Here is an 18239-nt window from a genome sequence, read left to right on the forward strand (position 1 = left end):
CCTCCACTGAAGGGAAAGTAGCTTAGGGCATGACCTACTAACATGTCAACGTGTGTGGCTCTTCCAGTCACTGCGAGTTTGCTTGTTTGAAGTAATTGTTGACAGATAAACAAGTAATATTACAGATGAGGCCTAGTTGATACAGACAAGGTCTAGTCGATCTTTTGTTCTTGTTGCAAGAATTACTCTGTCAGTAGTTGAGTCCTTATTTTACGAACTGCAGACAGGTAGTGTAGGTAGCAGTGTGGTTGTATTTATTATATGCGTATACATTTGCTTTTAAAACACAAACAGGTATATTTAGAACAGTGTCTGTGGTTTTTTTTTCCTTTTTGAATGATGACTAATCATTTCACTGGTTTCATTTTTATCTCTGTTGTTTCCCTGCAGGTCAAAGCAACAGATGCAGATGCTGACCAGTTTGGTGAAATTGAGTATTTTCTTTATGATGGATTCCATTATTATGAAAAATCCAAAGCCTTTCAGATTGACCCACGTACTGGTCAGATCTGTGTGTCTCAAGATATCGACAGAGAAGGCGATCCAACCACTTATGATCTCTTAGTAAAAGCTACAGATGGAGTAAGTTTTGCCTTTCCTTACTGCTGGGTTTGTGAATGTGTTTGCAGATTTGAGTGTTCTGTATGCTTCTAAAAGAGAATGGCATATGTGAAAATTGCAGGATTTTTGCCCTTAAAGAGGGCAGAATTTGATACTTCACAAAGCATAAATTTTGACCAAAGTTGTTAAAATTGCCTGTGAAATCCAAAATCACTCCCGAGCAAGTTATTGAAAACCATTTTAGGATGTGTTAGTGCCTGCTGATTTCCCCCGCTTGGAACCAGTGGACCTCTGTTCCTTACTTTCACGTTGAGGGCAACAGTAATAAATCACTAACTTGTGCCAGAACTGTCTGGCTACTATGGGTGCCAGTGGTTTTTCTGGATAACTTTCCTCATCCTTTCTAACCAGCAGATCCCATTGCAGCTGCTGCGGCTGGGTACAGCCTCCTTGCAGCAGCATGTCTGAAGTTTTTCCTACTTTAGAGGAGGAGCTGGTGCTTGGAGGTGGGTATTCATGGTACAGTGAGGGCAGGGTAGTTGTGTGTGCCTGTGATAGTCCATTTCAGATATCTGTTTGGCAAAGACATGCATTGTGGTTGGAAAGCACCAAGATGTCTGGATGTGGATACTTGGTCTACTGGGTGTCACAGAAAAGTTTGGTAATCTGACTCCTGAAAAGAACTGGAAGAAAGTGATTCCTGATTTCACTTAGGAAAGTATCCAAAAGGTATTTGTAATGAGGGGACCAGAAGGAGACCAGTCTTCCTTGAGCTTTAGTAGTGAACTGTGAAGACATTGAAGAAAACGTTACTAGTTGGTTGCAAATATTGACACATAAGGACACTTTTTTAAATTTGCAGATTAAGATTATTCAGGTCACATTTTGCAGCACAATTTCAGCTGGAATCATTGAAATTAAATTATTTCAGGATACATAGTTTTCACTTCATACTTTGGATATTAAGCTTGCATTTAAGGTATTGTCCTAAGCACATCTAATATAAATTTAAAAGTTTATAATAGTTGTCCTAGAGATACCATATTTTACACAACAATACATGTACTTTGTGCTACAGTGTACTGATGAGACTTCATGAACTGTGACTTCCATATTCATAAGTAGATAAAAAGCTGCAGTTGATGCTTGGTATCAATTGCTGCATTTTGAGAGGTGTATTTGTAGCTGAAGGTATATTAGTATGCTGTTGAATTTGAATATATGTGTAATAGCTAAGTAATTAATCTGCTTTTTTCTTTAGCTGTTGTTATTCAGTATTTATTTCAGGGCTACAGAAGCATTCTCTTCTATTAATAGTGCCTTTAGCAGTGTGCCTTTTCTTCCCCATAGATTTCTTTTGAACAGAAAAAATTGGATATGAATATGGTTAGTTTGTTTGTGTGTTTGTTCCCTAAGTCTGTCTTATTTGAACATCTAATAATTTAACAATGGAAGTCTCTTTGTTAGGACAGTGTCTATAATCTTTTCAGCAGAAATAAGTCAATGTACCGATTTTGGAATTTCTCTGATTTGTCATTTCTGTCTTCAAAATTCCTTTCTAGGCAAAGTTTTGTAGCACATGTGTACAGGTTTCCAAGTCTTAAAGAGCAAAGTAGTCAGTATTACAACATATAACAGCAGAAAAGTCTGCTATAGTTCATCCTTTCATTTTTTTCCCCTTCATATACATGATTTGAAGCTCTATAAATGTAAAGGACACATACACATATCTGAACTATCAAGGTTAGTCTTTGTTAGAGAGCTGGAGATTTGCAATGAAGTTCTGATAAGTTTCTCAGATATCCAGTGTGGTCCAGAAGATTATTTTGAAAATGTGAAAGAAAGTAGTTTACGTAAAAAAACTAGATGCATTTTTTTGGTTAAATTCATGCTCTAGTGATAAATCTTAGTCAAAAGCTAAAGGAGAATGCCAGTGCATTGAAGCTGTATTTAGTTTTTAAAATGGTCTGTGATTTACCTGCTTTTAGGGACCTTGTCTTTTCAGAAGTTCAGTAATAGAGGAAGGGGATTCAATTTTTGATTGCCTTGTCAGTGACAGGCAGGACTTGATCTTTTTACTGGGGTTCAGTACTTCATAGATCCCACTGATTTCTTGTCTAAAAACTAGCTTGTCTGACGCCTAAATACTGAAGCACCTAAATTCAGTATTTATCATCCATTTTCAGTATACATGAACTTACGTCGAGTCACTTCCAGTTTTTTAATTGTAGTAGGATATTTCATCTGCTGGCGTTCTGCTTTTTGCATCTGATTTTGATGAATTAAAGAGGTCAGGTGTGGGGTTCAAAGTAGAGGCTGTGCAGGGGAGAAGCGTGTACAGAAAAGACAGTGAAAGAGTGAAGGGTCACTTGACAAAGCAGAGGGAGAGAAATGCAAAGGAAAGAAAATAACAAAGTTAATTAGAAATGAGGAGGAAAAGAAATATTTGCCAGGTGTTGCTCAGTTTATCTTACAGAAAACTATCAGTTTCCTCCACCTGTTCATGCCCACTCCATTACATTGTTTTGGAGTGTGTTCATCCTTATTTTATGCACTATGTAGAAAGAGTAATGGAAGAACTGGAATCACATTCAAGAGCCCATAGAGAGGCACGTGGAAAACAGATTCTGGTAAACTGATGTTAAATAAACATCCTGTGAGAACTTGTGGGAGCACTCGTGCTAATTAAGTGGAGACAAGACTGATCATAATGTTAGTATTAGGCTTTTCAGCTGGCAGTGCTGATTTTGGTAGTGAGGGTGACTCTTGTGTTACTCATATGTCAGCTCTGCCTGGCAACCCCCCTGTTCAAACTGCACCCTTAGTCACAACAGGTGTATTTCTGTGATTGTGACAGATCAGAGACAGTTTTGGTAGGCATTTCAGTGGTCTTTGAATTTACAGTCAATTGAAAATTTCTTATAATGAGGTTAAAATTCTTTTCTCTCTGGAAAAAAAAAATCAGGTGAAGCAGCATAGGGGACAAAATTACAGCCTTCTGGTTTTGAACATGTGCAAATTAGATTTGATAAGTTTTTAATTCTTCAGTTTGGCATTTTGTTTGCCTTCACAGTGTGTCTGAAGTGGACACTCCTTTTTTTTTTCCCCCTCTTATTGAGTCGGGGGTCTCCAAACTACTAGATATGTAAATTTATGGTTCTTTTATGCTTGTTTTCTGTACTTCTGCCTTAAGGAGTCTTAACATGAGTTCATTTTCATAGAGGAAACTTTTTTTTATCAGCGCACACTGCTGCTGCTGTACAGTGGCAAATTTTATTGCTATGTGTCATGCATAATTCAATCTTTTTGTTTATTCATTTGCATTTTTTATGATGACAATCACCTCTTTTTCTTTCAACCAAATAGTAATGCCTGTAGCTGTTAAAGAAAACCTGTCACAATCCACATAATTTTAATTGTTAGAACTATTAAATAGTCTTGGTAATACGAACCCCTCCAAACTCGTGTGGGGAGCCTACAGAGAGTATGAGGCAGTGCCTCTGAGAAGTAAATAGCAATTTGTTTCACTTGGGCCTTGTGGGGTCTATACTTGGGCACCCATGGAATTGTATTTTTTCCAGATTTGGTGTTCTGCCATAGTAAGTGGCAATTTTGCTGTAGTGTAGTTTGATAAGCCAGCTTGCAGTTGCTTCTCGCCTCTCTGATTTCACTGCAGAGCAAGGCGAGATGTGCTCCCTGTGTGGTATTTCAGTGGGCTCTTGATGCGTGCCTATAGCAAGAGCTTCAACCATGTGGATGAAGGCTGGGGTCTCAAAGAGGTATGGTCTTGAAACTGTGACTGAGGCCTGGCTTTTTTCCCAGCTTTTTGTGTAAGGAATGAAAACAAGAGCAGAGAGGTTGAGCCAAGCCCCCTGGAAAGCATGGTGAGTCCTCTTTCCTTGCAAGATCAGAAACACACTGGAAATTATTATGTAATTAGTATGTAATCTGTTACAAATTTTACATGAACAAATCTCCTCAGCTATGTGCTTCAGTCAGATTTAGTACTGTTCTGTCTTTGTGTGCACAAAGTGAAGGTATGAGTATGGAGATGCACATGCATGTGCGTACGTATAGAGAAATGTACACACACACTTACATACACAAAAATACACATATGTGTAGACACACACATACTGTATGAGCAAAACTACTTAAAACTGCCAGGGTGGTGAATTGAAGACAGGTCTTTCAGGCAGCAGCTTGACAGGTTGGCTTTTTTGGCTATCCTCTACTGCTCTGCTCTCAGCCTGTGTTCTTAATCAGTAGTTGAAAAGACTCATATTTGCTGTTATGATGGTGAGGCTGAGGGGCGTGTGTTTCTCAGGCAGAAAGCGCTGACTTTTATCTGTGAAGGAGTAAGAGGTTTTTAGGTGATTACAGTAAAAACAAGTGAGATTACACTAAAAAGGATTTGATGTGTAATGCTTGTTAGTATTAACGAAAATAACTTTTGTGTTCAGGCCTCGCCATTATAAGAAGTTAAACTTCTTCGTGTACTCAGCCCTCTGGACTTGTTCTGAGTGTGTGAATTTGTCTGAATGCAGTATTTGGGATTAGAGATACTGTACGTTGCAGCATGTTCCATTTCCTAATGATGGACTGAAGCCAGATATGCATCACTCTATTGTGTACACTTTTAAAATTGACTTTGTTTTTTGTTTTTATCTTTCTGATTTATCCAACAGGGTGGACTGAGTGCCCAAGCTTTTGTTCGCATTGAGATAGAAGACATTAATGATAATCAACCTGTTTTTGAGCAAGCTGTGTACGTGACGAGCATCAGCAGTCACACACATCCAGGAACAGAGATAATCAATGTTGTTGCCACAGACAAGGATTCGGGTATATATGGCGTTGTCATATATGAACTGGTCCCAGGAGAATTTTCTTCTCTTTTCACAGTGGATACTTCCACAGGTACTTCATGAATCTACAATTCAAAAAGACATATAATGTGTATCTTCTTCTTGACAATGCTTTTTTTTATTTGTAATCATGTCATACAGTTGAAACTTAGATTCTGCTGGAAAATAATTCTAGAGGAAGATGGAGGATTTAGGTTTAATGTCAAGCCTTTGTATTCCCTGGAATAAACAGAATAATGGGAAACAGTACGTGCCACTGCAATAGAGGAGAAGCTGTATACCACTTGTCCACTATTTTCAGCCATAAATCTGGTTATCATAGTAAGAAATAATAAAACCAGTATTTTTTACAATAATATCTGAATTCCTGAAATGTTTAGATCGTAATCTTGAGGAGCAATAGAATATCCTTCAAGATGCTTGTCCTTTCATTTAATCTGTCTCTGTCCTAATCTTCTTTCCCCCCACTGTATAAGTTTCTCAGACTGCTCACAGTCTTACAATATCCATCTGCCTCCCTGCTTGACTCAGTTATTAGCTTTGTAAGTGTCTTTTTTTTGCTTTTAACCTCCTGATGACCCTTTTCATCCTGGTTTCTGGAGAGAGATGCAATGAAGGAGTGAAGAAAACGGTTATGGCAAAAGCAAATCTGGGTGAATTTTGTTGAAGACAGGTTGAATCTCGCAGATTGAAATACTTTTCCCATGACCACAAAGCAGCCCCTGTAGTCTGCTTTCTAACCTTAAAACAGTTATCAACATCGACTGGAAGGAACATGAGCAGTGTATCTACAAATGTCCATGGTGTCTTTCAGGTTAACTTGACTGCAGCTACCATTTTACTCGAGACTCAGCCTTCGCACGTAAACATGTCCTGATCAGCAGTTTTGCTTCGTGATGGTCATGGCGCAGGGGATTTTTAAATATATTTTAAGAATTTTTTAGCTGTTGTACATGTGTATATATTAGCTGGTTGGAATACAAAATGTTGCAAGGCTGTATTCTTTAAAAATGGTGCCTATTTTCATTTTCTTACACAGTCCCCAAAATATTCTGATGAACAGAAGAAACTAATCTTCTTAGGAAGTTGGTCTGCTTCGCTTGGCTATTTCAGAATTTATTTAACGGTGGACGCTTAACTGCTTGTCAAAAGAGATTCTCTGGGGGATAACTGATGTAAAAAATATATAGGTCAATCAATAATTAGGGAGTTGCATCTCCACAGACATTTAACTGCTTATTTTAAAATTGCCCCAGCAGGCTTGTCAGAGAAAGCCCCTGTGGATGGTGCTAGCAGCGCTGGCTTTGCAGTGGTTCACTCTTGGCAGAATTTTCTTCCTCAGTGAGACTTTTTGGCTGTTTTTTTCCAGTTTTGGCACTTTATATAGGAAAAATATCATGCTGAATCATGAAGACCATCTGACTTCATAAGTTACCATTTACTTGTGGATCTATCACGGTATTTTACCGAAGGCAGACCAAATGCACGGTGAAGTTACTTGAGATCACTATTGCTGACATTTCATGGTAACGAGAGCGTTTAGGTCAGAGACACTACTCCCAGCATTATGATGCTTGGAATCAGATTGAATTTAATCAGATCTCCTGGGTAATTCATGAGGTCAGACTGTGTCTAATTTTAACTTATTGATATTAATGATGTGTGTGTTGGGGGGGGTGACTGAAAAAGACACTTTTTGTATTCTTCTTTGTCTACCTACAGTAGTGCTTATACCTAGACACTGGTGAGTAGAATGGTTTTTAGACTTCTGGTGAAAATAAACATTATAAACAAAATAAACATTAAAATTACCAGTTGTCACACAGAAGTTTTGCAATCTTTGGAGGTTAAATAGTTGTGAAAGTGGTTCGGTATTCAGAGGAAGATGAAACAAGTGGCTCACTGTTAGGGCACAGAGATTTTGAGCTTTTCCTCGTTGCTTCTTGTTAGGACAGTGATGTTTTCCAGTTTTTATAGCGCTTAAGCTGTCTTCATATGCTCTGATATATGGCCTAATTAAGCATTGTCTCTCTGAAGGTTATGTGAGGGACTTATGCGGGCTGCGTTTTGTGAACAGTGGACAAGTGTGACAAGAAACAGGAATTCTTCAGGTGTATCCCCAAGCCTATAAGCCAATCAAGATTATACTGCAGTTTTGTCTTTGGTTTTCTGATCTTGTGGATGTGCAGTCTGTTACTGATGTGTTCTGCAGTTTTTCCAGTTTGCAGTATGGCATATTCTGATTTATCTGCTTTATTCACAGTTAGGGGACCTAAAAAGAGGTGCAGCAATGGTCTTGAAGTCTTCCGTGAATTTGCTTTCCTGATAAGTTCTTTTTTTTTAAATGATTAATTTTTCTGTTTGATACAGCATTAAGAAATGAGGAGTGAAAATCAGTGCATTAGTCTTTTTGACTTTTTATGTTCATTATAGCCTTTAGTATTATATGTAGAAGTGGACAGAGATATTTTCATTATTATGAGATGTAATTAATCAGTAGCTAACAGTTTGTCACATTACACTACGATACATTAAAATTATATGCAAGATGACACTGTTCTGCACGGGATATGTAATTTCTATTTTATGCCATCTAGATTGTGGATTTGAAAATTTATCTCACTGTAGAGTTTTCTTAGGGTCTGTTTTTGGAGTGCTGCACTTAGAATACTAGAATACTGACTAAAGATGCACTCTCTCCCCCCTCCCTTCAATCACTTTTTCGTTTTTACAAGATCAACAGATAAAAAAATAAAAACCGTTACCCAAATTCTTCATTATTGTAGCTTGCTTCTGGCTGCTGCTTTGTTAAAGCATTTGTATGGATGTATCAAGAAAGCTTTTAGCTTTGTATATTGAGCTGTATTCACAATACAGGATACCTAACCAATTGGTCAGCCATTGGCTGGATAGGAGATATCAGTGGTGTTTTTGATACATAGTTATGTTGAGCCACATCCGCGCTCCTCCAAGGCGCTCCATCTTTTGTTTCATGCACTGTGGCAAATGTGTGTCGGATATAGATAAATTCAGTGGGTGTAGGAAGGAAGAGCCTTTCATTGAGCTGATAGGTAACTCCATTGAAAAGTTTTTTGAATTCTAAGCAAGTCCGTATCAGTGGTATATATTTGTTATGTTGGCTTTTAGATACTGCATTTATTGTTTGTGATGTGATTTTATACTCTTAAATAACATTTATTGCATTTCCCTTTGAGAAAAGATTGAAATGAAGTATTTTTCATTTGATTGATGATAGACTGTCTACAAGACAAAAACCACTTTAAGAACTGTGTAAGTAGAAAAATGTATGGATAGGGAACTGTAAACCAGTTCCTCTGCTAGTTCGTGACTCTTGCTGTCATTTGTTTCTGGTGTTGGTCTGAACAACATCTTGGTTTCATTATGTTTCCTTTTGTAGATATCTGATCCATGCATGGTCTATGAACAGATTAGAACAGAGCAAGTTAAAGAGTTCTTCTGGCTAAGAAACTGTTTGAGCTGTGTTAGTTTATTTTCCCATCATTACCTAACAAGCTATCTGAAAGGCAGTGTATTTATATTTATGGCTGAGCAGGTAATTAAAAATGTAAGTTACAGGACACAATCACAAGTGTGGCAGAAACCTGTGCAGTGCTTAACTTTAAGACTTTGGAATTAACAATTGAATTGCTAAACTTTCATTATGATACAAGCATTTATATATATTTTCTTTCACCCAAGGGCATATGATTCATTTTTCCAGTGATCTTAGTGATACTTATCTTGAGAATTGGATAAAAAGATGTTTATCATCTTACTGTAGCCCTGGTTCAAGGAAGCTCTTTCAAATCAGCAAGTTTAACAATAGTCTTTGAAAATTATTTTGGGCCAGTGTGACTTCATCATATCAGTCCTCAGGTAAATAAATGGTCTGTTTATATCCTTAGAACAACTTCCCTAGCTAGAAAACTCTCATGAAGGTTAAGTAAAAAGCAGTAGCTATTGATTTATGCTTCTTTTGAGCTATTAATGATTTAAACCTAGTATGAAAAGGATGTAGAGAAAGAAGCATTCACACAGTGTGTATTACAGCAGCGTAAGCATTTAACTTCTCAGTCTCTTTTAGCTCTGCAAGATATTTAGGTGTGGGTTTCTGTGAATCCCACCTAAATTAGATGCCTAACCCAGAGACTATGCCCTTCTTCCTTTGAATGTTAATGAGAATGTTTCTGTGAGTGTGGTAGATTGTTACTGGCTGGATGCCAGGTGCCCACCAGAGCTGCTCTATCACTCCCCTCTTTGGCTGGACAAGAGAGAGAAATCCCTCGCCAATTACCATCATGGGCAAACCCAGACTCAACTTGGGGAAACTATTTTTTACCAATCAAATGGCAATAGGGTAATGAGAAATAAAACCAAATTTCAAAACGCCCTCTCCCCACCACTCTCCTCCTCCTGGGCTTAACTTTATGCCTGATTTCTCTACCTCCTCCCCTTTGGTGGCACAGGTGTATGGGGAATGAGGGTTGCGGTCAGTTTATCACACATTGCCTGTGCCACTCCTTCCTCCTAACACTCTTTCCCTGCTCCAGTGTGGGGAACATCCCATGGGAGACAGTTCTCCACAAACTTCTCCAACGTGGGTCATTCGCATGGGCTTTAGTTCTTCACAAACTGCTCCAGTGCGGGCCCCATCCATGGGGTGCAATCCTTCAGGAACAGATGGCTCCATTATAGGTCCACTGTGGGGTCATAAGTCCTGCCAGCAAACCTGCTGCAGCATGGGCTCCTCTCTCATGGATCTACAGGTCCTTCCAGGAGCCTGCTCCAGCACAGGCTGCCCACAGAGCCCACGTCCTCTGTTGGGCATCCACTTGCTCTAGCGTGGGGTTCTCCAAAGGCGGTAGGTAGATATCTACTCCACTTAAAAGGCACTACCACTGTCGCTGATGGTCTTGGCCACAGCCAGCAGTGGGTCCATCTTGGAGCAGACTGACATGGGCTCTATTGGACACAGGGGAAGCTTCTAGCAGCTTCTCACAGAAACCACTCCTGCAGCCCCCTGCTACAAAAAGCTTGCTGTGCTAACCCGGTACAGTAAAGAATTTGGAGAGCTTTCCATTGACTTGAAGGTACTTGGATCAACATTTTCTCCTAGCATCATCTGCTACTTATTTGCCCCCAAAATACATATTGAGTAGAACAGATAAACCTTGTTTCAGGAGCTGGTCAGTATTCGAGCATTAAAAAATAGCTTTTTCGGCACAAATGTACAGCTTCTGCAAAATGAACGTACTTCTGAGGAAATTCTGACTTGCAAAAAAAAAATTAATTTTATTTAAGGTGCATTCTGGTGTCATTTTAACTGAATAGCATAGGTCATTGTATGACTAAAATGTCCTGTGGGAGCCGTAGAGCTGTCTAGTGGCTTAGTCCATTGGAGAAAAATAAAAGGAGGAATACACCTGAAGGACATGCAGATTTAAGAATATAAGAATTACTAATTTAATCAGCCAAAAGGCAGACTTAAATCTGGCGTCTTTTCTCTTTAACAGTGCCTGGTAATGGATGGAAAAAGAGGGGTTAAGTGTAGAGCTTCTGTGGAACAATCCCTCCATGGATATATTTTTCTCGTTTTGTCAGTGTGCAGTTTAGTGCTATACTACTTTCATTACTGTACCATGGCACCATATATAAATACGATTTCATGTCAATTAAAATATTTTTTTTTTTATTTTATTCAGAGCACCAGAATAGATTAATTTCAATTTAAGGATGTTGACAAGTTTTCTTTTATTGAAAAAAAATGGAAAAGTTGTGGTTTAACGTTCGCATTTTGGGAGATTTTTCAGTGCATGTAAAGTTTTGCTTTATTTTTATTACATTACAGGTTGAAAGCAGAAGTTGAAAGAGCTAAATTTATTTTTGGGGAAAAATATAATTCCAAGCTTTGCTTAACTCCGTGTACTTTACAGTGTTTAATATTTAGCAGATTTTAATATGCATCAGAGGAAAATGAGAATGCATCCTTTTTAAAGAAAACAAGGCCATTTTTATGATGATTAATGATGCTTTTGTATAGTATTGTAGGAAAAATAATTTCTTTTTAAACTACTTTTGGCATTTTCAATAGCATGTGGTACATTTGCTAAACATATGAAGAGGTTCACATAAATAACATTTAAAATTAGGAGCGTTTTATTTTGGAATATTTTGAGGCCACTTTCCTTTTAAACTGCAGTTTCTTTAATTACTGTTTTTCTGATCTTTCATATGAAATTGATAACATATTCAGAATGTTCCAAATCAAAGGAATATGTCTGAACATTGGTTTAGCTCACTAAGTTTTTGCTGAGTGATTTCTGGACATCTACCTTCCCTGAGATCTTATCTAATGAGAAATCTAAGATAAAGAATACAGGAAACAGTACACACAATTTACTGTAGTAAGTGCAGGTTTTGGCCCTGAAAGAAAGCTATGGGGCAAAACTACATGAAAAAAATATCCATAGTGCCGGCTCTTAATACATGTGGCTCTTTTTTCTTTTATGAATAAATTCCAAGAGAATCACCCATCTGTAAAGAGAAAAATCTCTGCAAGCCGTGTGCTAAAAAACTCAACCGTGCAGTAGCGGGGGGACATGTGTACTCGAGAGTCATTGTGCGTGAAACAATGCAAAGTATTTACAAAAATATTCTAGCCCACCTCCGTTTTTTGTAGTAAAGTCAATGTCAGAGCTCAGAAATGGAAGAACTTACCAGGTGAGACAAAGAGCAAATTCGCATGGCATTGGACAGATGATGTGGGCTGATAACAATAAAAATGAAGAAAAGGAAAAAACTATGCCCAAAACTCCCATTTTGAAGAGAGGAATAATGTGAAATTTAGACAGTTGGCACTTTTCTTTGATAAAGATGATGGGTCTGAAGTACAGTTCTTGATGTTACTCCATGTCCTTATTTAACATGGAAAAAAAGAAGAAAGCGGCAGGTCACACAAATAGAGCACACAATCTTTGCAAAATGCCTTCACACTGTTAGAATGTTAAAATTAATGTAGGGGGGTGTATGTTGTAGAAAATCAGTTTGTGAGGATTAAGATGAGCATCTGGGATGTAATAAGTCTTAATAAAAGAACAGCCAATACATCTTATTGGGCTTCATTCTGTATCTGCACTGGAAACGTGCATTTTTGGTACAGTCTTTTCAAAAATGTATTATCTCTGGTTACCATGGCAGCAGATTTTTGTTGCCAGGTCATGCATTGAGCTATTTTTGGATCTGCAGGCTGGCAACTTGATTGAAAAGGTCCTTGATTAAGAAGATGTTTTTGGAAAACTGTAATAAACTAAGGAGGAAAGGTGACCTGGTGGGATGGTGTGGCAGTGCTAGAACTTTGTAGAGCTTTTAGGGGACGTTTCTCTTTGCAAATACAGCACTTTGCTTAACAGGCCAGAATCCTGCCCATTTATGGGTGTATACTTTGATTTTTTATGTGAATTGTTTTAAAACTTACTTTTTACGTGGAAGTATTCTCTTTGTATGCAATCAGACAAGAAACATGTTCTGTGTTACTATGTCAGATTAATGGAACCAAAACAAGGCAGAACCAGAGGAAATCTCTCTGCAGCAGCAAATTATGTCTCTTCAGTTACATGCTGCTTTACTGACAAACCTGGGAGGGAAGAAATATTTAAATGTATAGTAGTACAGTATAGAAAAAGCTACATCAAAGTAATTCTTGTCTTTTCTGTACTAACTGTAGTTTCAATGTCCTGTGGTGAGTTATACAAACTTTGTTGTATAATGCTAACATTATCATTGTATTAGGCAAAAAAAACCAAACCCTAAACCCTTGTCTGGTCCTGTGAAGTTTATAGTAGGTTGAAATAGTGAGACAGCGATGGATTAACATGACAACCAGTCAGTTCAGTAACTCCAGGTTTCTTTTAATATGTACTGTAGTTGAGGAGCTGAATGTTATTATAGATTTGTTAGTATTCTGAGGACTATATAGTAAATATAAATTTGTTGACAATTTGAAGGTTTTGTGATGTTGAAATTTAAAATAGGGGGAAAAGGATCAAGTGAGATCTTTCGTTTCACTCAAGACATTAAAAATAAAGGAGATGAAGCAATAGATTCACAGATTAAGCAAGAAGCTGGCATCTGTAATAGTTTAGCGATTGCTATGGTCACCAGAAATACCCAGTTGAGTTCTCCCTTTGCTTTGAGCAACATTGGACCTATTTGCATTTTGGTGGATGTTGTAATAACCTGATTAAAGTTGGAGTCATAGGAATTTTTGGGGTGTTGGTTTTTTTTTTTTTTTTTACCCTATTACTATTGTTTTAAGCATTTCAGGCAAAGTGGAGCAGCTTCCTTGCTCAGTAAAACTGCATTTATTTGACAGGCTCTTACTTTTGCATACATTTTCCTTTGGAATTCCACCATCCCTCTTGAAATAAATAGGCAAATGAACTTTTCTAATACAACAGCATTAATTAGTAGAACCATTGCTTCAAAAAATTTACTATCTTCAAACTCTTGGCTTCTCAAAATCGTGGGAAGTATTCTGTATTTAAGAGCATTATGAATTTTGTTTATCTGTCTGCAACTTTTCATGCATTTCATGAGCTTTTTTTAGGATTGTTCAACACCTGCAGGCTTTTACAGAAGATGCTTTATATATTTTCCCTACATATTTTTCAAGTTTTTCTCTACAAAATAAAAAACCATCATGATAACTTCTAGTAAACGTTGAGCTGTGCACTCACAGTACCACAGAAATATTAATATTGCCTGTAATTTAAGATCTTAAAAAAATTTCATAGAATTTGAAATTTTGGTGCTGTTCAGAGGACGAGTAGGCCAAGCACTTGATCAAAAAAAGCTTGTATTGTCAATGAAAGTACCACCATACATGTTTAAGTCCAGTCTTCTAGCTTCCTTCTTCAATTGCAGAACTGTGTTTAACGTTTTCATGGCTAGATAGTGCATTGGAAGGCTGAAAGAGGCCAGCTTTATATGTTCTTTTATCTGCCTCTGAGCATTAGGAGGCATGTGACCATACAAACTAGCAAACTATAGTCTTTAGAAACAAAAAAGTTTGCATCTCAAATAGTCCATTGCAAGACTTGGTCTGAAAGGTGCTTCTGTAATGGAAAACTGAAGCTAAATGATACAAAATCACTCTAGTGTTAGACTCGTTCCCTCCCTTGCCTGACATTAGAGGGTGATGCTCAGGTGGATATTCTGTGTATGAATAATGGAACAGCTATAATTAGAAATTCATATGTTATGCATTGATGAATTACTTCTTAACTCACTAAATTTGTATGTAACCTGTAGTATTTAAAATATTAGTGCTGTGCGTCTGAGGGAGACACACTATTAAAACTTTGTACGTTAGCTTCTAGATCCAGGTACTGGTTCCTTATCTTACAGATTACAAACCTAGTCAGATTTTGCTGAAGTGCTCTGGAACAGACTTTCATATGCTAAGCAAAGTCTTGTGATTAAACACAGCGTGTGTGTATATAGCATTGGTTGTAAACATTAAGCTATTTTATTTATATTTCGTTTTCTAAGAAAACTGTGAGTTTAGCATAAGAATCTGTGATGATTTCAACATCATCAGTGTAGGGATGTGAGGCTTCTGTAAAACACAAATGTAGGTAAGAGATCGATACAAATTGAACGAGTTATTTACTACAAGAGCATTCAAATACTGAATAGTTTCAAACTTGAATAATGTCCTCTTATTCACTGAAACTCGAAACAGTGTTTGTGTCATCAAGACTAAGCTTTTTAAAGCCTTTTCCTGTGTGCTGAAGCTGTGTGAATTACAGCAGGTAGACTCTAAATAACAATGTAATTCCTCATTAGTTCTTTCTTTTGCCCTGACTGTTATTAAACCAGCTCTTCAGACAGTGCATTTGGCAGAGTGTTGTTATGGTTACCACCAAAAACGTAGCTTCACTAAAAAAAAAAAAAAAAGGTGCATTTTAAATACAGGCAAATTGCTAAAACTGAAACCTAAATGCACTGCTAAGATTAGAGGATAAACAATGAGTCAGAACAACTTAAATAGAAATGTCAAGCAGAAGCACTGTTGTTCTTCCCTATAACAATGCTGCTTTTAATGTTAACACAAAGTCTGCACCTCCTAACTGCATCCACTTCTTGGAAGATCACCCTGTCTATGCTTATCCTGAAGATTTTTCTGACATAAAAAAGCACATAAAGAGCAAATCTCAGCGTGTATCTCCACACTGAGAAGCTGGTGGGCTAGGTTGGGCAATACATGCTCTGGGCAGATCAGTGGGTCAGCACTGACCTATGCGGAATTAAACAGCAGGGCCAGCAGCCAGCTTTGGAGGTGAATTGGGGTGAAGAACTATACCTATCTTTTTGCCATCTGCTTACTGTCTGAGCTGCATGTCAGGTTATGCCAGCTGGATGTTTGCTGAAGGAATACTACCATCATTTAAAGTTGTTAGGGTGTTCAGTTTTGTGGTCTTGGAGGACGCTATTGATTGTTGTGATTTTATTCCTCCTGCTGTGTTCTAAAGTTGCCTTTCTCAGGAACAATGAAAAAATATTGGAAGCTATTTCAATGAGTAGGCATTTCTATGCAATCCAGACTTTGTTATGGAAGTTAGTACATCCTGATTTTTATCTTTGCCTCTGCAGTGCTTGACTGCTTTGGCTATAAAGGTAGGGTCATTTTTGCTTTGCTTGCATGAGGACCTTGTGGAAAAACAGAGAAGTTTTCGAAGTATTCAGCTAGAGGCACATGTGGAAATCCTGTTGGGATAACCAGTATTATTTCTGCCATACAAAAAGGGCTTTTGGTGAATAAACCTACTTTGGTGATGTATGCTGTTGTAATGTTAGGACTGAATACAGGATGATTCAGATGATCAGAAATACATTTTAAAAGAATTATTGTATGCGGGCCCCTGTCTCTTGCCTTTAACTCTTGAGAAACAGCACGTAACAGCTAGCTGACCTGTGGAGTAGGGTGCTTCTCCACAGAAATAAGAACCACAAATTCCCATGAGAACTTTTGTCATTGCCAGAGGATGGCGAGTGCAGGAGTCCTGTCTTTCACTAATGTGTTTGCATGTTCTAGGTAGACATTGGCTTCATTTATTTTTCATTGTTGATAGGCATAAAGCAAAGAACAAGAACACCTTGGAAGTTAGTGCCCTAGTACGTATAGTAAGTAAGTATGAAGCAGATCAAATAGTTGACAGTCATGATTTCACCCTTCATTAATACTAGCTGTAAAGCTACGTTGGTTTCTTCAAACTGCTTTAATAATTTATGCTAGCCAGCGAGCAGAGATTGTTCTGCAGCAAAGTATCAGTTACTCCCAGTGTGGCTGTGCTGAGCTAACCTGCGCTGGTGCAGAGCTGTTCCCAACCTAGAGCCTGTGGTGGCAGTTGCTATCATGCAACCAGCGTTGCAGATTCTGTCTAAAACATGTATGCAAATCATGACAGGTAAACCTGGGTTTTGTTTTTGATTTATAACGCTTGGAATCTGCAGTTGGTTTGACTCATGCAGATCTAGTCAAGAAAATGAGGAGTGAGATTGGATGTAGATGCTTCATCTGGTATTTAATTATGTGATTGTTCACCTGTGAAGCAGAATTGATTCCGGCTCTCTCTCATGCAGAATGAGAAATTGCCAGAGGATAAAATCTTCAAGGCACTGTACTAATGTACATAATAAATTTAAAAAGTGAGAATTAAATGTTATTAAAGGCAGCAGATAAGGCTGTCCTTATATGTGGATAGCTGAGCTCTGTAGAAAGAAGGTGGAATTTTTCACACATTGACTTCTTGAAGTAGAACTACACTTGTGTCTGTATGATCCCCTGCTGTGAGCTTCAGCCTCTGTTAAATGTTGCTTTCAGAGTAAGAGTAAGATAATAATGCTGTCTCATTATTATCTTTCCATTAGTAGTCTTTTTAGGAAGTGTTTTTCACTATGGATGAATATATTTTGTATTGCAGTGACCTAATTTTCCTCTAAGTTCTCTGAAGCAACAAATTCCAAGATGCAAATGGCTATGGCTAATGCCCAGTCTCACACATGCTGAAAGAAATAGAATCTATATAATTAGAACTCTGACTGGATTATAAAATTCTGGCATATTAACAGTTTTGAGGCTGGAACCACATGGAAGACATACTTTATTTACTAGGAATCTGGCACTGTTCTTAGGGTGCTCTTGGTCCTGCAAGAGAGGACTGAGTTGATGAGATGTACTTATCCCTTCCCTCACTAGGACATGGGTAAAGAGTAAAGAGAGAAAGAAAAATCTTTCATCCATTTCCTTTCTGCTTTCTGTAGCTGAACTGGCATAGACAGTGCTGTAATCTGTCTAGGTCAGCAAAGAAAGAATTTCTATTCCACCAGGTCTTCCGAGTTCCTGGAGTGGAGCACTGTTTGCTCCAGCCTTTGCTAAGGAATATTCTGAAGTCATTAGTTATGGCTTTGAGACTAAGAATTTCAACATGATGCTTTTCTGTAGAAGTTTTCCAGCTCTTCACATTCATCTCAAGGTCTCCAAAATGTGAGGGAAATATATATATATATCCATTTCAATAGAAAAATAACCAATCGGTAGAGTTAGTAAAGTAGAATCCATTTGATGGTTTCATTTAATTTGGCAGCACAGTATTTAAAATCTATGTTTATATGTTTAAGATCTGGTAAAAAAAGTTAAAACCATTTTCCTTTCAAACTACTATTGCTCAGATTACCTCAGGAAATGCCAGGAGTTTATGTCCTTGGAAGACTACTTTGTTGAGCTGT

The 18239-nt window shown here is 37.8% G+C and overlaps 1 protein-coding gene across 1 annotated transcript in view; it reads left to right on the forward strand.

Moving 5' to 3' along the window:
- Positions 1 to 18239, forward strand: part of DCHS2 (dachsous cadherin-related 2) — a 113135-nt gene that overhangs the window by 46206 nt on the left and 48690 nt on the right. The window contains exons 3-4 of the mRNA XM_054066045.1: positions 391 to 582; positions 5250 to 5481. Coding sequence (XP_053922020.1) covers positions 391 to 582; positions 5250 to 5481 — 424 coding nt within the window. The remainder of the gene's footprint in view (positions 1 to 390; positions 583 to 5249; positions 5482 to 18239) is intronic.

The sequence above is a fragment of the Cuculus canorus genome, chromosome 4 (genome assembly GCF_017976375.1).
Source record: "Cuculus canorus isolate bCucCan1 chromosome 4, bCucCan1.pri, whole genome shotgun sequence".
NCBI classification, from domain to species: domain Eukaryota; kingdom Metazoa; phylum Chordata; class Aves; order Cuculiformes; family Cuculidae; genus Cuculus; species Cuculus canorus.